At 39.6% G+C, this 25,119-nt stretch overlaps 1 protein-coding gene across 3 annotated transcripts in view; it reads left to right on the forward strand.

The window, feature by feature from the left end:
* The window catches only part of ZRANB1 (zinc finger RANBP2-type containing 1), a 70,682-nt gene extending 47,385 nt beyond the window's left edge, over nucleotides 1-23,297 (forward strand). For all 3 annotated transcript variants that reach the window (XM_007964361.3, XM_007964362.3, XM_007964363.3), the window contains 8 exons: nucleotides 3,762-3,949; nucleotides 9,421-9,574; nucleotides 11,076-11,147; nucleotides 11,630-11,828; nucleotides 19,380-19,500; nucleotides 20,837-20,966; nucleotides 21,121-21,350; nucleotides 22,434-23,297. In XM_007964361.3, coding sequence (XP_007962552.1) covers nucleotides 3,762-3,949; nucleotides 9,421-9,574; nucleotides 11,076-11,147; nucleotides 11,630-11,828; nucleotides 19,380-19,500; nucleotides 20,837-20,966; nucleotides 21,121-21,350; nucleotides 22,434-22,652 — 1,313 coding nt within the window. In that variant the 3' untranslated portion in view covers nucleotides 22,653-23,297. The remainder of the gene's footprint in view (nucleotides 1-3,761; nucleotides 3,950-9,420; nucleotides 9,575-11,075; nucleotides 11,148-11,629; nucleotides 11,829-19,379; nucleotides 19,501-20,836; nucleotides 20,967-21,120; nucleotides 21,351-22,433) is intronic.
* The last annotated feature ends 1,822 nt before the right edge of the window (nucleotides 23,298-25,119 follow it).

The following is a 25,119-nucleotide window of genomic DNA, read 5'->3' on the forward strand; positions in this document are numbered from 1 at the left end:
GAATGTATGATGATACTGCAGATTAGTTTTATAAAATTAATCTCAGAGTGTCTTCAGCTGTCCTTTTGTCTTCATAACATGAAGGAGGAAGGGACAGAAGGCATAGTACTCGTTTGTTAAATTTTAAAAAAAGTACTAAGAGAAAGCTATTTTGGCTGGGCACGGTGGCTCGCGCCTGTAATCCCAGCACTTTAGGGGGCCGAGGGGTGGATCACCTGAGGTCAGGAGTTCGAGACCAGCCTGATAAATATGGTGAAACGCCATCTCTACTAAAAATACAGAAATTAGCTGGTGTGGTGGTGTGCGCCAGTAGTCTCAGCTACTCGGGAGGGTGAGATAGGAGAATTGCCTGAACTCGGGAGGCGGAGGTTGCTTTCAGTAAGCTAAAATTGCGTCACTGTACTCCAGCCTGGGTGACAGAGCTGAAAAAAAAAAAAAATAGATGCTTCAGTTACTCTTGGAGGCATTGTGAGATGTCAGTAACCTAGCAAACATGTATATGTTGATTATCTTCTCTTGGAACTTTTCATTTTTTCCTGGCCTTTGTCCTATAAAGTGAGATTTTAACACTTGCATTTACTTGTTGTCTTTTCCTGTCTATCAACTCTTCTACCTGATTCCTACATTCTTTTTATCTCCTGACGTTAAAAGGTGCTCAAAGTGTAATTATGTGAAGAACTCAGATATTTTGTAAGGTTTTTTTTTTTTTTTTTTCCTTTTTTGCATATATTACGATGCTTTTTCCCTGCTCCTTAAGTAGAAAACATGCGATGGCTAAAACTTTAAATTATATGCGTATGGGCCAAGTCCTATTAAACACCATGTCTACAACAAAAACCTGTCTGTGAAGTAATGTCTGAACTTTCAGAAGTTCTCTTTGAGCAGTGTGCGATAAAGGCATAGCAAAAATTGGGATAGTTCAGTGACATTTTCATGAAATTTGATTTTGTAATAAATTTACTAATCTTTGTAGCTGAAAATGTACCAGTCACCGAGACTATGAACTTTTATGCTTAATGAAAAGAATGAAATTACATATTCCCCAAACACTAGGTAATAAAATAATTTTCTTTTAAATATTATTTTTTACCTATACTTAAGTGATGTGTGTTTTTCCTGCCTTGGGAAGTTTGGAGAATTTCGTGCTGTCAAAAACTGAGAATAGTCTGTTCTCCTCGTCTTCTGTATGTCCGCCATGCTAGGGAATGGGCAGCATGCCCGTTTGTGGTTTCATGCAGAGCATGGAGTAGGAGGGACTAATTAAGTGTTTTTGATAATTTTGTATTAGGTCAAATAGAAATCCTAGTTGTGTTTGTGTATATTGGCTTTATTGAGATATAATTTCACATACCATGCAGTTCCATTGGAAGTTCTGGTTATATTTTTAAAAAGCACTTAATGAAAGCAGAATGGGTGATGATATTGTACATTATAGTTCCAAAGTATAATCTGCTAATTTTGTTGTGCTATGTAGTCTGCACCCCACTGCCCAGTGCTCATTAACTTCTAATTACAGAAATCTCTCAGAGACATTAGAGAGGAAATCTTAAGAATTTCTGAGATGAGATTCTTCTAGACTTCAGCTATATGGTGAGTTAGCTAAAAACAATAAAGTGATTTGAAGATCTCCCCTTCTTCCAAGCAAAAGAAGGAAGTTATTTGGTGCTTAGCTTTAGATCACCTCATCTTTGTCTTTGAGAAATAAAAAATAAACATGAACACATTAAATACAAACACCTACATACATGCATACACATATAGACACATACATTGTACAGCTCTTCCTCTTTGTTTTTTCAGGTACGTTGATCAGACTCGTGGGTTGTTTTTGGAAGTGTTCGGAACATTTTTTTATGTAATACAAAAAGTTTATAAGTAGATAATATTTTTAGATTAGAACTAAAGACTATAAAAGGTGCATTGATGCTACATATACCTGAAAATAGTCAAGGACTTTGATAAGACTGAAGGGAAAAGTCATTGCCTTCATGCAGAAATACTGTGGAGTGGAAGGAAATGGCATGGGCATGCTCAATCCTCAATAAAAGAAAACTGCATTGAATTATCTTAAAAGTTATGGGTCCTACCAGGCTATACTTAATTGTTCATTAAATAAGTTAAGCAGAAGTTTTAGAGTTCTTTTTGTATTTGAACATAATAACTGGAAATAGAAAACTCTTCAATCATAGATTTGTTTTTAGTTCAAGTAGCACTTTCTGGTCTATTTGAAAGGCTTGCCCCTTTAGGAAGATTTATAACCTTTACCTCATGCCGTCCTTGATTAAGCTTTACCTTGACTTCTCTAGGGCACACTGTTCCTCATAAGGATGTGTAAGGTGGGTGGAGGCGGGGCATTTGTAGCTGAATTTGTTATATGCGTAGTGAGGTGTTTATCAAGCTACATTGCTGTGAAAATAATTCCTATAAGTAGGCATTCTTAATATAATTGGTTTTCAGCCTGAAGAATGTATTTGTCTGTGTTTGGGGCAGGAGGTCATTTTTTTTTGGAGAGGATCGAAATTTGCAGAAAGGACTGCTTTGAATATTGGAGTCACATTTTCCCTGTCTTTGTACTTCTCATATTGCCTGGCAAGGCGTTCCTGTATATCATGAGGATTCAGTAAATGTGGGAATTATTTTGAAGCCTTGTTATCTTTACTAATGGTAGAAAATTGTTGCATTTTACCAATCTGTTACATTCTAAGGAATATGTCTGATCTAATTCCTATTTCAAGATGGCAATTAAAATACCTTTTTAAAAGTACACTAAGAATATTTTTACCTAGTATTAGTATTCTATCCAGCAAACACATTTGTCTTGATGTAATTTAGGAAGCACGTAGAAGTGTTTGGTCCCACAAATAATTTTTTAACAGTTGCTTTAAACCCCTTTTGTGGTAAATTGGAAGCTAATCTACCTTTTTTTTTTTTTTAAAGCCCAGGCTGATACCCATACTTTACCAGACTGCTTAGTAGACAGTATTACTGTATTTACCTAACATTAACTTGTGTTAAGATTAATAAAATGGCTCAGTGGTAATGGAATGTTCTTTATAGATTTGGGCAGAAGTGATGTTTCTGTTTTCCCCCTATTCTAACTGGATTGTAATGTTTTATTTTAGCACATTTTATTTGAAATCATCTGGTTCAACTTTTACTTTATTAATAATTCTTAATGGGTATAAGGAAGACTTGGCTGTGAGAGAATCTGAAATCAAAATGTTGCCAACGTTTACTTACAGTGAAGATGGTTTCAGTTGCTCCAAGTTGTTTCAAAGCTAAAGAGCAGTATGGAAAGTTCAGCATTTGTTTTGATTCTGCTTTAAGAATGCAGTGTAAAAGGCAGGAGGAGCTCAACATCAGCTGGAAGCACATCCCTGTCTCCTTGGTTTCTGCGGAGTCAGGATGAACGCAGGACCAGAACTAGGGGCTCAGTGTCTCTTGTGGCGTCTGGTTTCTTATACTAGATTATCAATCTTCGATCCAATTCTTACAGTCTAATAATTCCTCTAAATCCCACCAGAGCCTGGAGCCTGCCCTGATGGTAAGGTAAATGTGTAGGCAGTTCTAGTTCTGGAAAGAAAATTTTTAAAGGGAAAGCAAAAAACTAACTTTCCTTACCCTTACAGGACATTTAAATGATGCATCAGGATCCAGGAAGCACAGAGAAACACTTAAAAGAGTTTGGAGTGATTGCTACGGTTTGTGTTTTTTGAAGAAAATGAGAATTAAATGCTTTTCTATCTTGATGCTTGTTTTAGGGGTTGTAGAAGGTGATTTAGCTGCTATAGAAGCATACAAGTCATCAGGAGGAGACATTGCACGTCAGCTCACCGCAGACGAAGTACGCTTGCTGAACCGTCCTTCTGCCTTTGATGTTGGCTATACTCTTGTACACTTGGCTATTCGTTTTCAGAGGCAGGATATGCTAGCAATATTGCTTACAGAGGTAGGTTTGGCATTTTGGTTAAATGTTCTTTTATATTCAGGAAATCTGTTCTTTAGTTTTCATTTTTTATTTTATAATGTTTCTCTAAGCAGCTTTAAAATGTTTTGAATTCTTTTACCTCCTTTAAAAAATAACATTAAACTTAAGAGACTTAACTTTTAAGAGTATATGCTTTCAAATATTTGAATAGTCACAACAATGTTTGACTCATCATGTTTGGTTCAAACAAACCTGGAATGTATCTGTCATTCTTTAGTCATTCAATTAACAGATATTTACTGCGTATTTACTGTGTGCCATGCACTGGGCTGAGAAGGGATAATTGTTAAGATGTTGGCTCTTCATTGAATCTCCAGCAAAGTAGAGAAATGAACTGGTAGTTCTGTGCAGCCTGTGCCCTGGTAGATGTAAATGCCAAGCACTATGCCAGTGCTTGAAGAGTTTTGAGGTGTCATGTCGTCTTTCTTACAGCAGGTAATGTTTTTGCTGCAGTTTGAAGGGTAAGAGTTAGGAGTTAGCCACATGAAGTGGATGAGGCAGAGAAGAGAAGTTGAGGAAAGCATTTTTTTTTTTTTTTGGAGACGGAGTCTTGCTCTGTCGCCCAGGGTGGAGTGCAGTGGCCAGATCTCAGCTCACTGCAAGCTCCGCCTCCCAGGTTTATGCCATTCTCCTGCCTCAGCCTCCTGAGTAGCTGGGACTACAGGCGCCCGCCACTACGCCCGGCTAGTTTTTTTTTGTATTTTTAGTAGAGACGGGGTTTCACCGTGTTAGCCAGGATGGTCTCGATCTCCTGACCTCGTGATCCGCCCGTCTCGGCCTCCCAAAGTGCTGGGATTACAGGCTTGAGCCACCGCGCCCGGCCGAGGAAAGCATTTTTACAGGGCGCAGAGATGGTGGAATTTGTGGTGAATCCAGGGACTTGCAGGTAAATAAACATGGCTGAGATGGTGACTGGGAATGGAGAGAAGGGAAGTCTGAAAGATAAGCAGGGGTTGGATTATGAAGGATCTTCTGTGTCAAGGAATTTGAAGATTATCCCTAGGGCCCTGGATGGTGTTAGGTACAGGCGCAGGGGAGTGAGCAGAGCAGATTGTGTTTTTGCTGCTGTACACTGGAGAGGGGCGAGCCTGATTAGGAGGGGGTTGCAGAGGTGCTGGCAAGAACTTCTGCCAGAAGGGCAGAAGGGCAGCCATAGAAGGGTACCCAGAAGGGTAGCCTTAGAAATGGGAAGAGGGTTAGAGGGTTGGAGAAACTGAGACAGGCCCTCAGTCTGAAGAAGTAGACTGACTGACTGGATATGGGAAGAAACTGAGACAGGCCCTCAGTCTGAAGAAGTAGACTGACTGATTGGATATGGGAAGATACAGAGTGGACCTAAGTTGATTCTTCAGTTTCTGGCTTACATAACTAGGTATATGCTACAAATGATTGAGAGAGATTGCCTGTGAATTATTCAGGATGTGACTACATTATCCAGGTTTTTTTTTTTTTTTAAGCCAGAGTCTCACTCTGTTGCCCAGGCTGTAGTGTAGTGGCCCGATCTTGGCTTACTGCAACTTCTGCCTCCTGGAGTCAAGCAATTCTCCTGTGTCAGCCTCCCAAGTAACTGGGATTGTAGGCGCATGCCACCACGCCTGGCTAGTTTTGTATTTTTAGAAAGATGGGGTTTCACCGTGTTGGCCAGACTAGTCTCGAACTCCTGACCTCAAGAGATCTGCCTGCCTTGGCTTCCCAAAGTGCTGGGATTATAGGCATGAGCCACCACGTCTGGCCAAGGTAACATTTTTTAATGGTAGGAGAAATAGAGTAAAAGTGCAGAGAGTCATAGTAATTGTGGATTCAAATTTTGTCAGTATATATCTTTTGTATATATTTATGTTTATTCATATTTGCCAATATTTGGGAACCACTACAGGGCATTGTATGGGGATTAAAATATTTGAAGGTTAGATGGAAACATGATGGTAGTATTGTGTCCAGTTTGGTAAGATTCCAGTGAAGCTGGGGTGGGGGGCTTGAGAGACTGAAGGCCATGATGAAAACAAAAGGGCAGGCTTATTGAGTATAAATAAGGGAGAAGGGAACTTTTCAGATAGAGGGATCCAGGTTTTAGAATGTGAGATAGAAGAATTAGAGTTTTTCTAGTGTTGAAGGCCTGGCTGCATTTGTGTTGTGGTGCCTAGTCGTGTTGTCTGTTGTATGTCGGAAGGGCCATCAATGTGGAATTGTAGTTGCTGGTGGTGACAGGAGCCAGCATAAAGAAGGCAGTTGTAAACTAGGGTGAAAGTCTTTAGGGGCTCCCCTGAGGTAGGTAGAAGATTATTACAAGGTTTTAGAGGGGCCATCATGAGTCATTGAGCTCCTGAGACAGTCTGAGGACTAACAGTGGGATGATGATAGAACATCAGTATATTTATTGCAGTATCACAGATTATCTGGAAACTTAGCAGCTAAGACAACAAATGTATGTTATCTCACAGAGTTCGTGAGGGTTAGAATCCAGGAGCTACTTAGCTGAATAGTTTTGACTCACGATGTCATGAGGTTACAGTCAAGTGGTCCAGGGCTGTAGTTGTCAAAAGACTCAACTGGGGCTAGAGTATCTGTTCCTAAGCCCACTCAGGTGGCTTTTGGCCAGAGGCTTCAATTCCGTGCCATGCAGGCCTGTCTACAGGGATGATCATGATACAGCAGCTGGTTTCACCCCCAGCAAGTGATCCAAGAGAGGCACAGAGTGCAAGAGAGTGATCCAGTGTCTTTGAAACCTGCAGTGTCTTTTATAAATGGATTTAGGAAGCAATATACCATTACTTTTGCGGTATTCTGTGGGACATGTGGAACAACCCCGGAACAGCGTGGGAGAGGTGGGGGGGGGTTTGTTCCAGGCAGAGAGCAAAATTGGTCATGGATTCAGTCTCCATGGAATAAATACTCCAAAGGACAGAATTAAAGGGGCCAGTAGGGAGACTGGAAGTGGGGGAGTCTGGACTAAGTCTAGACTAAGGGGGTGTGTTGCAGAGAATGCTCAGCCAAGTTCTTTTGGAATGAGAACAGGAGAACATTAGAGTTGGGGATATGTATGTGGGGCAGGAGTTTTCATCGGATTCTGTGTCATGGACCCTGTTGGTAGTCTTATGAAGCTTAAGGACTCCTTCCCAAAATACTGTTTTTAAATAAATAAAATAAGAAGTAAATGAGATTACAAAGGAAATCAGTTGTGTTGAAATAATAGCTACCAAAATACTGAACTAAATTTGTGATATATAAGAAAATACATTTTAATATTGGTAAAAAGGTGGGGAAAATGGATTTAACTTGAATTAAAACCAAATTCCCATTAAAGTTCATGGACCATTCCCAAGATCATGGACCCTAAGTTAAGAACTCCTAGCCTATGGAGATGGTTGAGAACCATAAAGTTGAAGAGGTGAGAAGGTGAGTGGCAGGCTTCAGGGGCACATCCTACTTAAGGATGGTGGTGGAAGGGGTTGTTTGGGGGGCCAGGTTTCTTTTAGAATGTTTGTAGTAATCAGGGTCCAGTCCAGGTGGTTTTTGGAAAAGTCTTTCCAGATTTTTGGAAAGGGCCTGAGAGCTAGCTGATTGGAATAAGCTATTTTTGAATTTACTTTGGGGGAGCCATTTTAGCTATGTTGCTTGAGAAATAGTCAATTATATTCTGAAAATATTTAATATTTGGTTTTCCATGTTTGAGTGTTGATGAATGGTTGGGCTCTTGGATTTAAGATGTAGTGAGAATTTTCATGGTTAATAGTAATCTTGGCGAATAAAGTCTAGTAGAACTGAATTTCTATGTAGGAGTTTTTTAATTTTTTTCTTTTAAGACAGGCTTTCTCTCTGTTGCCCAGGGGTGTGATCATGGCTCACTGCAGCCTCATCCTCCCTGGCTCAAGTGATCCTCTCACTTTTCAGCCTCCCCAGTAGCTGGGATTACTGATGCATGCCACCAATGCCTAGCTAATATTTTGGGTTTTTTTGTAGAGGCAGAGTTTCATTATGTTGCCGAGGCAGGTCTTGAATTCCTGAGCTCAAGTGATCCTCCTGCCTCGGCCTCACACAGTGCTGGGATTATAGGTGTGAGCCACCGCACCTGGCTGGAGTTTCAGAATAGGGAGTCAGGTGACTGTGTGGGGTATGCAGGGTTTTTGAAACATTATTTCTTTAATAGCAGTAGCAGTTAGTTGTGTACATATATGATGTACATGACATTATCAGTAAACCTTAGTCTTTGAGAAGAAGAAGGGGCCGGAAGACCTGCTGCTTCAGACCCCACTGTGGCTGAAAGGCCAGGTTGGTGATATCAGGGAACAGGCTCACTCTGGCTTACTCTGGATTTTTTTTTGTCAGAGTCTCTCTCTGTCGCCCAGGCTGGAGTGCAGTGGCGCGATCTCAGCTCATTTCAACTTCCTCCTCCTGGGTTCAAGCGATTCTCATGCCTCAGCCTTCCAAGTAACTGAGACTACAGCTAATATTTATAGTAGTAGTTTTAGTAGAGACAGGGTTTCATCATGTTGGCCAGGCTGGTCTCGAACTGCTGAACTGAACCAATCTACCCACCCTGGCCTCCCAGAGTTGTTGGGATCACAGGCGTGAGCCATTGTGCCTGGCCTCGAATTCGTTTGTTACTGGCAGATGTTCAACTGTGATTTTAGAATTCTGTGTATGTATTTTTGTTTAGATCCACAGATTAGATATGACTGAAATGTAAGGTTAAATTAAATCTTTGCAACATTTGTTGCTATTTAGCATTTTAAAAAGAAGAAAAAAATAACAAAAGGAGAAAGTTTTAGCCTTCCTTTTTTGTTTGTTGTTTTCTTGCTTAGAGGGCTGTGCAATAGTGCTCCCATCTCACTCCTGTCAGGCTGAGCTTCAGAGGTTGGCAGTCTGTGTTTAAACTTGGAGATGCCAAATGCTTTTTAAAAAACTCAGAGTGGTAACAAATGGAGAGGAAGAAAGGGGGCTTGAGGTCAGTGGGAACTAACCCTTTAAATACTGTGCTTTTTTTGAGTCCAAGTTAGGGTACTTGAATCTTGTGGGAGAAGAGTGTTTGCAGTTTTCCCTTTCTCTATCAGCTGTGATTCTCTGCTTCTAAGGAATGTTTTTATTGGGTGCGCGATGGTTAGCCTGCTTAGGTTTTCTGTCCGCCCTCCTCTTCCTGTGATGTGTGTATGAACAACACCCTTTTCCATAAATTTTATGTGCATCTTTGAGTATTTCCTTGTGATAAATTATTAAATAGAATTACTGAATCAGAGGATAAAACATTTTTATGACTTTCTGAAAAGTTATACTGGTATATACTTTCATTGGTAAGGAAATAATACCCAGTGTATTTTAAGATTAAAGAAAACCTTGAGTTATTGGAAAATTTTGCTGATTTCTTTTAAATACTGTTGTTTTCTGCTTCCATTTGTGGTACATGAGATGAGAGGAAAGTTTCTTTTGTATTTAAGGTGTCTCAACAAGCAGCAAAGTGTATTCCAGCAATGGTGTGTCCTGAACTGACAGAACAAATCCGGAGAGAGATAGCTGCCTCTCTTCATCAGAGAAAGGGGGATTTTGCTTGCTATTTTCTGACTGACCTTGTAACATTTACATTGCCAGCAGGTAACTCCAAAATCTAATGTAAAAAGACTTTTTCATTTTATTATAGTTATATTTGTGTATATAGGTGAAAAATGTTTTTGTTAGAAAGCATATAACATAACTACTACATGTGCATCTTAAATTACTTGACTGTCCTATTTATGCTGGAAGTGAGCATACGGAGGGCTAATTGTTAGTAAATGCTTTTGCTATCTGAGAGGAAGTTGTGGACCTCAGATTATTTTTTAAAAATCTGTTTTACTGTTTTATTTTTCTCTTTGGTTTTATTTTAGAATATCCTTTAAAAAAAACTCCTTTGAAAAATTTTCCCTTTTTCATTCTGGTATGTTATTTTGAAATTAGATAGCTATATTGGTTACCTGGTATTAAGAGATGGGATTAGAACATGAGCTTTTGATGGGTAGAGTCGGATTATTTGAACACATGGCATTCTCTTGAATGTGTCATTCCTTTTTTACTCATTTTATATATTTCTACTATGTTTGTGAAGCAACTTTTCATTTTTCAATTCATTGACAGTTGAAAATGTCCTCCAGAGTGTTTTTTGTCAGTTGGCATTGAATAAATACAATAAACACCAAAAGTTTCTAAAATCTTTAATCTGAGATCTCTTTGTTTTGTTGCTGTTTTTTTGTTTTGTTTTGTTTTTTTGTTTTTAAATTGAAACGGGGTCTTGCTCTATTGCCTAAGCTAGAGTGCAGTGGCATGATCATAGCTCACTGCAGCCTTCAACTTCTGGGCTCAAGTGATCCTCCTGCCTTGGCCTCCTGAGCAGCTAGGACTGTAGGCTCATGCCACCCACCCCTGGCTAATTTTTTATTGTTTTGTAGAGATGGAGTGTTTACTTGAGCTAGATCTGAGTTTGTTTAATTTTTATATTCAGACAAACAGGAATGTTTACAAATTGGAGGAGATAGTAATTAAGTTTTCTGAAATTGGAGGAAGTTTCATTTGAAATGCACTCATTCTGTGTATTTAAGCTTACCCCAGAATGATTAGATTTTGTAAAATTTATTTTTTATTTTTATTTTTTGAGACAGGGTCTCACTCTGTCGTCCAGGCTGGAGTGCGGTGGCAACATCACGGTTCATTGCAGCCTTGGCCTCCCCAGGCTCAAACAGTTCTCTCACCATAGCCTCCTGAGTAGCTGGGACTACAGGTGTCTACTGCCTCGTCTGATTAATTTTTGTATATATTTTGTATAGAGACAGGGTTTTGCCATGTTGCCCAGGCTGGGCTCAGAATCCTGAGTTCAAGCAGTCTGCTGGCCTCAGCCTCCCAAAGCGCTGGAATTATAGGCATGAGCCACTGCACCCGGCCCAGAAAAGAAATATTTTACCTCACACATGTTATACTTGTATATTAAGGAAAAGCTATCTGATAACCTTTAACGGAAAGGGAGTTATTTTAGAGAAAGTTACTAGTAGATAATTAATAAGTGTAATTAAGTTAAGTATAAGTTATGAAACAAAAGATCTTTTAAGTTTGTTTTTCTTTGTAGATATTGAAGATTTGCCCCCAACTGTCCAAGAAAAATTATTTGATGAGGTGCTTGATAGAGACGTTCAAAAAGGTAAACATGGAATTAATGAGTATAATTTACCTTTCATCTGATCAAGTAAGTTTTGTTTAGTAAAGCATGGTGTAGTTTGGTGTATAGTCAACTTGCTTTATTTTTATTTTACATTAAAGATGTAAAGTCCTGAAGTTCAGTGTTACATTGTATGGTTCACTGTCATAGAGTGAACAAATATAGATAGAAAAATTTTAAAACCTTGGTTCTCTGCTTCCTGTTCCAGAATGTGTATATTTCTATATTAAACACTTTTTAGAAAATAAAATTAAAAAATTTAAAAGTTGATTAAATTATTCTAGAGACAGAAGATGTTTCAAGTACTCAGAAGTTTATATTTCAAGTGGTCAATTTTATTTAGGTGTTTATTGGTAAATTACATATAAACCATTTTATATCTAGAAAATAGGTTCTTTTCCCCCATGAATATTCTCTAATGACATAGGTATGGAAATGAACATGTATTTAAATCCATCGTACAGAATTAGAAGAAGAATCTCCAATTATTAACTGGTCCTTGGAATTGGCTACACGTTTGGACAGTCGATTATATGCACTTTGGAACCGGACTGCAGGAGACTGCCTACTTGATTCAGTACTACAAGCTACCTGGGGCATCTATGACAAGGACTCGGTGCTTCGGAAAGCCCTGCATGACAGCCTGCATGACTGTTCACATTGGTGAGCTGGCATTCTGCCCCGTTTCAACCCAGGAGTGCATTTGCTGGATCATTTCCTTGTAGTGGCAGAATACTTTTTATGTCAGTTATATTTTCTATGGAAACTAGAGGAAAAACAGTTCATTTTGGACATTAAAATACTTTGAACATGTCCATGGTTTTTGTTTTTGTTTTCCCCCCAAGAAACGAGATAAAAGCAAGAATAAATGATTTTTATACTTTTTTTTTTGCTAAATTTTAAAATGGAAACATTTGAAGCTTTAAAATGCAAGCATTTATTGTTTCTATAAAACAGAAGCAGTATATTTGAACATTTCAAATGCAACATTTCAAGTTATATAGTAACCTTAAATATTGATAAGGCCTTTGCTCATCTGTTTAGGGATTGATTGATTGATCAATCCATCGATGGAAGCAGGGTCTGGCTGAGTTGCTGGGCTGGAGTGCAGTGGTGCAGTCTTGGCTCACTGCATCCTCCACCCCCTGGGCTCAAGCCATCCTTCCACCTCAGCCTCCTGAGTAGCTAGAACTACAGGTGCTCATCACCATGCCCGGCTGTTTTATGTATTTTTGGTAGAGATGGGGTTTTGCCATATTTCCCAGGGTGGCTTTGATAATCCTGATCTCAAGCGATCCACCTGCCTGAGGCTCCCAAAGTGCTGGGATGACAGACCTGCGCTGCCGCACCCAACCTTATTTAATATTTGTGTTCACCTAAGAGGTTATCTTGACATTGTGTTACAAGTTTTTTTTCCTTCCTGAGGGAGTCTTAAGATCACATTCTTTATTTTGCAAATTTTCAAACCCATGGAATAATTTTTTAAAAATTCAGTGCAACAGATCCTGGTATTTTCATTCAGTTGAGCAGTTGTTAACATTTTGTCACACCTGCTCCATGTCTCCATACAGAAAGACTCTTGGGTCAATTCGTTGTAGACATCATGATGCTTTACCCTTCAAAATATTAACATACATCTTTCCAGAACAAGAATATTCTCCTACTCACCCACATCCCCATTCCTACGTCTAAGTAATTCAACATTGATTCTGTTATCTAACAGTTCATATTCACATTTCTCCAATTGTCTCAAAGTGGTCTTTATATATATATTTTTTAACAGCATGCAGTCACTGGAAAAATAATTGTTTTTGTGAATGAATAGTTCAGATCTTTACATTTATTTGACTTATGTGTTATTTTCTTGGTTCTTTGAACATTATCTCATTTAGTTATTACAGGCATGAGCCACCGTGTCTGGCCTATAAGTTACTTTCTTGAGAGCTAAATTGTAGATCAAAGCATAATGCAGTATGGCTGGGGGGTGTGGCTCATGCCTGCAATCCCATTGCTTTGGGAGGCTGAGTCAGGCAGGCCAGGAGTTCAAGAGCAGCCCGACCAACTTGTTGAAATCCTGACTACTAAAAATACAAAAATTAGCCAGATGTGGTGGTGCATGCCTGTAATCCCAGCTATTCGGGAAGCTGAGGCACGAGAATTGCTTAAATCCAGGAGGAAGAGGAGGTTGCAGTGAGCCAAGATCACGTCACAGCACTCCAGCCTGGGTGACAAGAGTGAAACTGTCTTGGGGGTGTGGGGGAAAGCATAACGTAATAGAGTAACAATTTGTGGGCACATTAGAGAAATAAAATAGCTTCCTGGATGACCTGACTGGATGTATATGAAAGCTAAAGAATGAATGTATCACTCAGGTAGTTTTAGTCAATTAGTAATTGTCCTGGAGAGAGAGCGTTTTTGTGCCTCTTAGTGGAGATGGCTGTATGGTAGTATGAAGTGGGTTTATCGGGCTAGGTAAGCCTGATGCTGGTCAGTGCTCTGCCTGTCTGGCCCTCTTGATCAGATCCCATGGTCACCAAGCAGCTTCCTGCTCCTGATTTTCTTGACCACTGCTATGGGCCTGTCTGTGTCAAGAGGATGAGCCTGGTTTGGTTTCTAAGAGAGTGGGTTCTTGGCATTGTGGTTTCACAGGTCTGCCTTGTAGTTTTGGTTAATGTGACTCTGCCCTGTAAGCCAGGTTTGAACTGCGGTAAATATACCACTTTGCAGGTCACCTCTAAAAAGGCGGCCAGTAATCTTTGGTGGTAATTTCCTTTTTTTTTTTTTATTTTTTTATTATTTTTTATTTGTTTATTTTTTTTTGAGACAGAGTCTCGCTCTGTCGCCCAGGCTGGAGTGCAGTGGCGCAGTCTCGGCTCACTGCAAGCTCTGCCTCCCGGGTTCACGCCATTCTCCTGCCTCAGCCTCCCGAGTAGCTGGGACTACAGGCGCCCGCCACCTCGCCCGGCTAGTTTTTTTTTGTATTTTTTAGTGGAGACAGGGTTTCACTGGGTTAGCCAGGGTGGTCTCGATCTCCTAACCTCGTGATCTGCCCGTCTCGGCCTCCCAAAGTGCTGGGATTACAGGCTTGAGCCACCGCGCCCGGCCTTTTTTTTTTTTTTTTTAAAGACAGAGTCTTACTCTGTCTCCCAGGCTGGAGTGCAGTGGCATGATCTCGGCTCACTGCAACCTCCGCCTCCTGGGTTCGAGCAATTCTCATGCCTCAGCCTCCTGAGTAGCTGGGATTACAGGCAGCGCCACCATACCCAGCTAATTTTTTGTATTTTTAGTAGAGATGGGGTTTCACCATGTTGCCCAGGCTGGTCTCGAACTCCTGAGCTCAGGCAGTCCGACTGCCTCGACCTCCCAAAGTGCTAGGATTACAGGTGTGAGCCACCACGCCTGGCCTTTTCTTTGGTGGTAATTTCCTGATCTGTTGAAAGGCCAAAAGTACATTGTTGATTTTAGAAGTGGTGTCTTTTTTTTAGTGGTGATTGTTTTTTTTGTTGTTTTTTTTTTGAGAGAGGGTCTTGCTCTGTCACCCAGGCTGGAGTGCAGGGTTACGATCTTGGCTCACTGCATCCTTCCCTTCCTTGGACTCGGGTGATCCTCCCACATCAGTCTCCTATGAGTAGCTGGGACTATAGGAGTGTGCCACCACATGTGGCTAATTTTAAAATTTTTCTATAGAGATGAGGTTCTCACTATATTGCCCATGCTGGTCTTGAACCCCTGGACTCGAGCGTTTCTTCTGCCTTAGCCTTCCAAAGTGCTGAGATTACAGGCATGAGCTACTGCACCTGGACTTTTTTTTAACAAAGACATTTGTGGTGAGTAAGAATTGCTTTGGAGTTTATTCCCACCTGTTCCTCAGAGCTGGCTATGGGTGATCTTGTGAGTCTGAGTTGTCACTGATGTTTGTATCGGGACCGGAATTCTCAGATGGTTGTGAGTCATTTGAGGTCCCAGAAGTCTAGCATAGAGATAGGGAGATTGTGGGCAGATCTCTTGAACCTAGGAGTTCAAGACAAGCCTTGGCAACATAGCGAGCGAAACCCTGTCTCTACCAAAAAATACAAAATTTAGCTAGGCGTGGTAGTGTGTGCCTGTAGCTCCAGCTACCTAGGAGGCTGAGGTGGAAGAGTCGTTTGAGCCTGGAAGGTTGAGGCTGTGCTGAGCCAAGATCATGCCACTGCACTCCAGCCTAGGTGACAGAGTGAGATCCTGCTAAGAAAAAAAAAAAAAAAAAAAAAAAAAAGATGGTCAGGGGGAGAAATAGAATCTGATAGGCTAGGTAGGGAGTGGGTACTAGGGTGAGAAGGAACTAGGCTGTTTGTTTACAGCCACTGGCAAGAGTTGTTGCAGCAGATCTTTTAGTCCATAGTCCTGACTCTTAAAGGATGCTTCAGGAGTGAGCACCTAGGGCTGGCATATGGACAGGTGTCCCAGAACAGCATGGTTTGGCATCACCTCCTCCAGTCCCTGCCACTGGGGAGCTTTGCCCGATGGTTTACAGTTCAGGCATAGGAAGCTGCATTGATTACAGTGATCACACAGACATCCTTACAGTACTGGGGTGGGTTGGGATGAAAATTATCTAGTGGTTAGATAGTAAGTGTTGTTGCCATGGATTCGAGAGGTCAAATATACTATGGAATAACCCTTACATAGTTCTTGTGTTGAGTTGCATCAGGTTTGTCCACTGGGCTTGTCATGTGGCCAGTAGAGAGTAGAGTGAGAGTGAGTAGGCATGGGTTTTCTAGGCCAGGAGGGGAGGAGCCAGCATATAGCTTGTGTAGTCTCCTTTTTAAGATGCTCTTTGCTGAGGTGCCGTTTGCACTTAATTGAAATCAGCTGGAATGAGATGTTTTCTTATATAAGATACATATTAAGAACTGAGAAAGCAATTTTCTTTTATTTGAACCCCTCCACCCATCACTTCAAGATAGGCTAGCTGTGCTGTTCTCTTGGATATCGCTGATTGTAGCTGACTCAGGTTCTCAAGGCTGAATATGTTGTACTTGCTTTTCATTGACATGCCAACCCAATTTCCCAAGGGGCAGGTGGAGGCATTTAATGTAAATTGGGGAAAAAAATTCAGTATCAGTCTTTCAGAATTATTTCTTTTTTCTTTTTGGAGACAGAGTCTTGCTGTGTTGCCTGGACTGGAGTGCAGTGGTATGATCTTGGCTCATTGCAACCTACACCTCGTGGCTCAAGCAATTCTCCCACCTCAGCCTCCCAAGTAACTGGGACTACAGGCACATACCACCATGCCCAGCTAATTTTTTTTTTTTTTTTTTTTTTGGTATTTTTTGTAGAGACAGGGTTTCGCTATGTTGCCCAGGCTTGTCTCAGACTCCCACCTGGGCCTCCTAAAGTGACTGTTTTTGTTATTACGAAGAATCGTCGGCCGGGCCTGATGGCTCAGGCCTATACCAGCACTTTGGGAAGCTGAGGCTAGAGGATTGCTTGAACTCAGGAGTTCAAGACCAGCCTGGGCAACATGATGAGACCCTGTCTGAAAACAAAGAAAAACACAATGAGATACTACCTCACGTGCACAGAAATGGCCATAACCAAAAAGACAGGCAATAACAGTGTTGTTGAGAATTTGAGGAAATTGGAATCTTCATACATTGCTGATGGCAACGAAAAATGTTCTAGGTCTTGAACTCCTGGGCTTAGGTGATCTAGCCTCAGCCTCCCAGTTAACTGGGATTGCAGGCACATGGGCTGATTGTGGTTTTGATTTGCATTTCCCTATTTAAGTGATGATATTGAGCATCTCTTCATGTGCTTACTGCTCATTCATGTATCTTCTTTGGTTTAGTATCTTTCCACGTCTTTTGCTCATTTTTAAATGGGTTATCTTAATATTGATTTGCAGGTTTTGTTTGTATCAGGTCCCTCATTGGATATCTGCTTTGCAGATATTTTTCTCTATTCTGTGGCTTGTCTTTTCACTTCATTAGCAGTGTCTTTTGAAATCAGGAGTCTTTCATTTGATCAAGTTCAATTTATCAATGTTTTTCTGTTATTGCTCATGCTTTTGCTGTTGTATCTGAAGAGATTTTTGTCTAGCCCAAGGTCACAAAGATTTACTCCTGTGGTTTCATGTAAGAATTTTATAGTTTTAACTTTTATGTTTAGGTCATTTTTGTTTTACATTTTGAGGTCATTTTTGTTGAAAGTGTGAGGTGTCCTAAATTCACCTCTTTGCATGTGGATACCCAGTTGTTTCAGTACCTTTAATTGAAAAAACCCTTTCTACATTCTATTGCCTTGGCGATTTTGTCGGAAATTAGTTGACCATACAAGTAAGGGTTTTTTTCTGGACTCTTAATATTGTTCTATTGATCTCTTTTTCCACTGGGCTATCCTCATGTCAGTACCAGACTGTCTGGATGTTCATATCATTGTAATAAATTTTGAAATCAAGAGTGTAAGTCATCTGACTTTGTATTTCTTTTTCAACATTGTTTTGACCATTTTGAGTCCTTTGGATTTCCATATAAATTTTAGGATCCAGCTTATCAGTTTTTGTAAAAAAGACAGCTGGGTTTATGATTGGGATTGCATTTAATCTGTAGATGAATTGGGGTGATGGTGGTATTGCCAGCTTGACAATATTGAGCCTTCCAATCCATGAAGATGGAATTGAGTTTTGAATGTTAAACCAAACTGGTATTCCTGTATCATCCGATCACACACTGCTGGATTTGGTTTGCTTGTCTGTTCTTATGGAGACCCTGGTAGTTTCAGAGTTTAGGTCTTGGGGTGGTGAGGATGAACATTTTAACATGTTTAGTTTTAAAGTATATTTTATTGAACTCCCTTCTTCAGTGGTCTTTGTAGAGTTTTGAGTGCAATCACCATTGAATTTCTGGCTGACTTAGCTGTCTTACTTACAAAGTGATTTTAGGCATTAACCAAGAAATTTCTAACTGCCTGCAACTTTCAGTATTAACAATTTCTGTGTTTACTATTTCTCCTTGAACTTTTCAAAACATTGTATTTTATCACTGTTGCCAAAATTTTCAGACACATTCCTGTGTATCTTAGCTGTCATAAAAGAAGAATATATATATTTTAATTTTAAAACATTTGGAATTATAATTAAACATCCTCAGTTACCTGGAGTATGAAAAATGTTTTAAACTGAGTTTTTACTCTGGAACATTATATTTTAATTTCTTTAGAAAATATATTAATTTACTTTCTAAGAAGCCCTTCATTAAATTACTGTAAAGCTACTTGTGACACCAACCCATTTAACTTTTTTTTTTTAAGTGTAGACGGGGTCTCACCATGTTGGCCAGGTTGTTTTGAATTCTGGACCTCAGGCAATCCTCCTCCCTCAGCTTCCCAAAGTGCTAGAATTACAGGTGTGAGCTACCACACCTGTTCACGTTTAACTTTAATATGCTGAAACTTTTTAACAACAGGAACAGAATTGTCTTTGGTTTCTTTTACCTAGAATTCAGATGTATAGAAGATAAATGTGATGTTGTAAACAGATTAAATGTCTGTCTTCATTTTAGAGATCTTAGTTGGCTTGTTTTATAAGACAGTGAACCATAATTTTGAGCATAATTATTTCTGAATTTTTATATCTGATAGACAAAGAATCGATGTTGTTTTCAGTAAATCAGTGTTAAGCATAAAGAAGGAATGTTTTCTGTCATTGCAGTGGGTTTCTTTTTGGTTGCTTTTGAATTATTAGGTGATCATCAGAGAGCAATTATTTATGGAAAGAAATCTCAGGGAGATGATCTTGATACTATGAACACACGGAATATTTCCCATCTGTTGTTTATACAAGTGATCAAGTAGGTGGTGTACTATACATTGATAGAGAAATGTAGTGTCTTTGTATCCAACATTTCAGATGACTTTTGTTTTTTTTTTTTTTTTTTTTTTGGTAAACTAATTGTAGACAGTCGAAAATAACCAGTCTCATAATTAGTGTTTGAAGTTTGGAAATTTGGTTGTTGGTAAATCAAATTCTGGCTAAAGATGTTAAAGGATGTTACAAGGTATCCGCTAGCGGAAGAGGGAGGCATTTTTCATTTGAAAAATACATTACCAACCAGGCAAAATAAAATTATTGTTTCACAAACTGCTTAAAGACTGCATTAAAGAAAAATGATCAGAACTGTAAATGTTTTATTTATAGAAGGCTTATTTATTTTTTTAACTATCCTGCTTTTTCAGGTTTTACACACGCTGGAAAGATTGGGAATCATGGTATTCTCAGAGCTTTGGTTTACATTTTTCCTTGAGAGAAGAACAGTGGCAAGAAGACTGGGCATTTATACTCTCTCTTGCTAGTCAGGTGAGGATGCTTCAGGTCTCGTTGCTTCTCTGAGAAAAGTGAGCATGTAGTCTAAATTGATTTATTTGAGCAAACCATTCTGGGGGCAGTGTGGTCAAAGTAAAGAATGCTTGACTTGGTATCAGTCGACTTGGGTTCTAGTGATGACTGCTATATATCAAATAAATAGCATAGTAAGTATAGATGGCCATAGCAAGTCCTCACTGCAGAACAGGGGAGAGAGTAATATGTTATTATATTGAATGATTAAAAAACATCAAAAAGTGAAAGCTGTGCTGTGATGGTTACATACACTAGATAGTCTTGGGATGGCTCTCCATTCCTGCAGCATAGGCTTGAATGCCTATGGTACCTATCCAGGTGAGCTCTGTTCTGTCTCTGGGGACACTTACTCAAGATTACTGAACTGGTAGGTACTTGCATTGCTGTTGCTGATCTCTCAGGCCCTGAGGATCCAGTTGTCAATCTTTATAATGCTCCCTGTGGTGAGGCAATACCTGTGTCATGTAGGCAAAGGGAAAGGGTAGTTTAGCTTACTCTGAACTAATTACCATCAATAGGAATGATTTCTGATTAATGTGGGAATGAATTTTTCCAAGTTTGCTAACCCCTTTTTATTAATGAAGGCTTCTTGTAACACGGAACTGTATAGCGTTGTCCCTTAGACTCTTGGTTTCATGCTTTATTTTATGAAGCACTTCAGTATACCAAACTGTAAAGTACAAATATATATACAACCACTCCTTTTTTTTCCATAAAGCACCATGGTTCATTTGAACTTAGAGAAGGAGGTACCCCATGTTTGGGTAATTTGGGCAGGATTCGTAGTGGTTGATGTACATGAGACACGTTATCTCACACCATGCATTGTAGCTCGATGATGGACCCATGTAATATTAGTGGTCACGAGTTAGGTGATACTGCCATTTACATTTGCATGAAACGGGCTCACTTTATTATTTCAGGAGGACTTTGTTGTAGGTAGTGCTTTCACAGTAACTTAACCAGAATGTGATAGTAAAGCATCCTTAGCTGTCTGAATTTCTGGTTCCTGAGGTTAGAGAGTTAGTGGTGAGGTTGGGTAGCAAGGGATATTTCAAAATATGTATGCACGTCTATATAATTTGTGAGTTTGGATGGTAAATGATACTTACATGTAGCCTTTGTAGATGTCTTTTACAGTTTTATTGGATTTATTATTTGAGGAATCAAATGCTGCTTTGACAATTTTTTCTTTCTTAAAAACCTACTGAAGGGGAGGTAGTATTATTTTTTACACATCAGTTTTCCAGGAGTGGTAGTAAAATGTTTTAAGTTTTTGTTTTGTTTTGTACAGCCTGGAGCAAGCTTGGAGCAGACGCACATTTTTGTACTGGCACATATTCTTAGACGACCAATTATAGTTTATGGAGTAAAATATTACAAGAGTTTCCGGGGAGAAACTTTAGGATATACTCGGTTTCAAGGTAAGCCATTATTCAGGAGCATTTTACAAGTTTCTTTGAACAGAATGGCTCAGATGTCAGAAAGGGGCAGTGGACAGTGAAATGTGAACAAGGGCAGTGAGGGAGTGGCTCTTTCTTCCTGTAACTGTTGGGATTTTCTTCCCTCTCTTTCCAGGTGTTTATCTGCCTTTGTTGTGGGAACAGAGTTTTTGTTGGAAAAGTCCGATTGCTCTGGGGTATACAAGGGGCCACTTCTCTGCTTTGGTTGCCATGGAAAATGATGGCTATGGCAACCGAGGTGCTGGTGCTAATCTGAATACTGATGATGATGTCACCATCACATTTTTGCCTCTGGTTGACAGTGAAAGGAAGCTACTCCACGTGCACTTCCTTTCTGCTCAGGAGGTAAGCAGTGTCTTTCTCCCGTGAACTATTTCTAGTAGTGACCTTGTACCAGAAACAGCCTGAGGTGCCTTTCAGGTGTGGTTTTATTTGCACTGTCACTTAATTTCTGAATGTGATTGTAGTAATTGCTGAAGATACCAGTTATACTTTGAAATTTACCTTTTCAAAACTGCTGTATGGGGGACACATCAAGGAACTTAAGGTGGTGATGGGTTTTAAAAAGTAAAGAGGTTTGTGATTTAAATACAGCATTTAGGGAATGAGAAGCAAGTTTTTATCTGAAAGCAGAGTTCCAAGAATTGCAAGGCCAGTGTGGTTTAAGAGGAGTAAGCAACAGGGAAAGAGGGTAGGCGGCAGTGGAGGGAGGGAGGGAGGGAGGTCAGAGAGGATAGGGATGGGGTGGAGTTCACTGAAGGCTTTTTAAAGCTTTGGGTTTTACTCTGGATAGTGTGGTAAGCCAATGGCTAGTTTACCAAGAAGAGGAACATTTGGGGCTCTGGTGCAGTGGCAGGAGCAGGAATACCAGGTATTGTAGATGAAGGGGAGTGAAAGGGTAGTATAGATCAGACAGGGGAGGTGGTGAGAAGGTACAAAAACAGCGCTCTTTCAGAAAGCCAGTATTCTTAGAAAAGTATTGGTCTTTTATTCAATATACTAGTAATTATCATAAAACGTTTATAATCACAACATGAAGAAAAATTCATAGACCGTAACTTGTATAATTTCAGCTTGTACATAATTGACTAAGTAAACTTACCTTGTCATGTGTTTGAAGCTGTGGCTTGCCAGGATCAGTTTATTAGGACATTTGTTTTTTGTTATTTTATCTAACAGATTACCCTCTAGTGTGCTTTTCTCTTTAGTTTTTTTCTGAAAAATTTGCCATTGATGTCTTTTTAAATTTAACCAGAGCAAACTGGACTTTAAACACAAAACTTCCAAGAGATCAAAACCATATGAAAAGTTGATTGCTTTGGCCTTTTCATGAGTTAGCATACCAGCTGTCAGTTTCCATGTCACATTCCTACCAAGTCTCTGATCTGTTGTATGATTTTTCCCTTTGTCTTCATATTCCTCCAAAAGCTAGGTAATGAGGAACAGCAAGAAAAACTGCTCAGGGAGTGGCTGGACTGCTGTGTGACAGAGGGGGGAGTTCTGGTTGCCATGCAGAAGAGCTCTCGGCGGCGAAATCACCCCCTGGTCACTCAGATGGTAGAAAAATGGCTTGACCGCTACCGACAGATCCGGCCGTGTACATCCCTGTCCGATGGAGAGGAAGATGAGGATGATGAAGATGAATGACAAAAAAATCGAACAGCAGAAGACCAAGGCATCAGATCTGTAATGACCCTAAAGTTAGTGTGGTGCTCCAAGCAGAGTCGACATCATGGAATGAACCAAATCTGGCAGGATCTGCTCGGGGAAGTGTTTTCCTGGACCACACACACCTAATGGAGATAATGCCTCTGCTGCGTGATGGGACAGAGAACTTTAGTTGGACTACAGTTTGTAAAAAACCTAATTTTATTAAGACAGAACTTTTTTTCCTTTCAAATTGTAAATCTGTCTATAAATGTAATGCATGTGGTTGTGTAAGAAATTGTGTAATAGGAAAAGTTGTACCAGCATCTTCATATTATTGAGAAAATTTTTTCAGCATGGGCACTTAGAAAAAGCACATGGCAAATGGCTCTTTGTTCCTTTAAGATATTATTTCAGTAGAACCTGACATTCTACTTTAACCTTAAAAGATCCATCTAAGTCTCAGAGATCTGGAAACGTTTTGTACAGATTATCTACACCAAAACATAAAAATAACCTTTTATTTTATTAATAATTTAGTTCCTGTTGTGCCCAATCCAATCGAGTCTTTTAGGAACAAACTGCAAGAAGAGCTAAGAATGTTTTAGAGTGAACTAAATATAGACATTGCTTACTTGTTTTGAAGAGGGTTTTGGTTTTGGTTATTGTGTCTTAAGTTTTCTGATATGCCCCCTTTCGATATTTAGATATTTATTTGTTGGGAAGAATACCTTAAAATGAGGGTTCTTATTCCAGATTCTGGGCAGTGGTCTGAGTAGTTTTTTTCCTGGATGAAAAGGGAGCAAGCCCACTTGTCACTAAATGAATTGTGCAGTTTGCTCACTTGGACTCCATCCACAATGTACTACTCCCAAATTGCCATGCCATAGGCCTTCGGATTCTTCCTTTCATCACCTCTGCTCTAAGCAAATCTTGTTAGAAGGGCATGGCATGCCTTTGCTTAGGCAGATTGGGAACACCCATTCACTACAGAATAAAGATTTTTAAAATGCAATAAGGTGGTAAATGCATTCTATGAAGAATTTCTCAGTGTTTAGTCTGAGAATTTTTGCATGTTGGTTAATTGTGGCCATTCTTATTTAAAGTTAAAATTATAATCTTAGGTAGAAAAACTTTTTTATAAGAAGTATTATTTGACCACTTCAGGTATACATTCAATACTGGGTAAAAATTTCAGACCTATCTCAGGAACACAGAAATACTTGGTGTCCTGATAAGCACTTTCTAGACTATTGATGTGGCCAAGAATTTGGAAAGATGACACACACACACACACGTATTTTTTTTTTCCCTTCCCTGTGATGAAAAGGCTGTGAAAACCTTAAAGTATTTGCTTCTTTTTTAGTTGATAATGAAACAGTGTACAACCTCAAATTTGCTGCCAGAATGATACTAAAAATAGAAAAATACCCACAAAACTGTCATGTCTTTAGTTCCGCCCCCCAAAAACTCAGTAAAAAAGTGTTCCCAGGATGAAAAGATCATTTTTGCTGCATGCTAAATCTTGCAGGAAAAAATGATTTTTGTAGTGTGATTCCATAGAAATGAATCTTTGATATAATGTAAATGCTGTTTCAAGTGGTGAATGTGTTCTTAAAAATGGGCTATATTGTTTGCTTTCATTTTGGCCAATAATTAGTTAATCGAGTTTGTAGAAAATGTTAGCATTCTGACTACTTAGCATCTGTAGTAACTTTTCTCTATGTATAGGGATAATTTTTTAGTGGGCAGAGATCCTGTTCTAGTTGCCTGTTAAGCAAAATCTGCCCTCCCAATTGAAGAAGCCAAAGAGAACTGTTAGAGGGAAAAGCATGTAGCCATTGCAGTCTGCATTGCAGCAGCGTTGTCCAGCGAGTGTATGCTCCGTACTTAGCTTCTACTGTGTGTCGTGGTTTGGTGAGTGTTGTTTCCTCTGCGCGCTCTATTTATTTATTTATTATCAGTGACCCTGACCACATAGTGTGATAGGTGCAGCATTCTTCCCTGTGGGAAAGAATTAAAGATGGTTCCATTTCCTAGGCTACAGACAGGAATGGGGCTCTAAATGGTTTTCATAGACTGGCTGTTAAAGGCCAAAATTTTTGGTAAATCAATGCTGTATTATGCTCTTGAACTATTAAACAGCCATAATTATTGTCCCAAGATAGAATATAGTCCTTTTTCAAAGATTATACATGGCTAGGTGACAGACTCTGATAAATGATTGACTCTGGATAGTAAGTCATACCTTCGCTCTGTGGACTTGATGGTTCTTTGCATTAGAGCAAACAGAGCATGGCATTTTGTTTTGACCTGTTCTTCCTTGGAGTCAAATTCATATACATGTATATAAATTTTGGTTTGGGCAACCAAGATCTAATTAAACAAAACCCAGGTGGGCCATGGACTCAGACCTGCCTTATGTTTTTGACTCTTAGGTTCCTCGTGTCCCAGACTTCTTCACGTA

This window comes from Chlorocebus sabaeus, chromosome 9 (assembly GCF_047675955.1).
Source record: "Chlorocebus sabaeus isolate Y175 chromosome 9, mChlSab1.0.hap1, whole genome shotgun sequence".
Taxonomy (NCBI): Eukaryota; Metazoa; Chordata; class Mammalia; order Primates; family Cercopithecidae; genus Chlorocebus; species Chlorocebus sabaeus.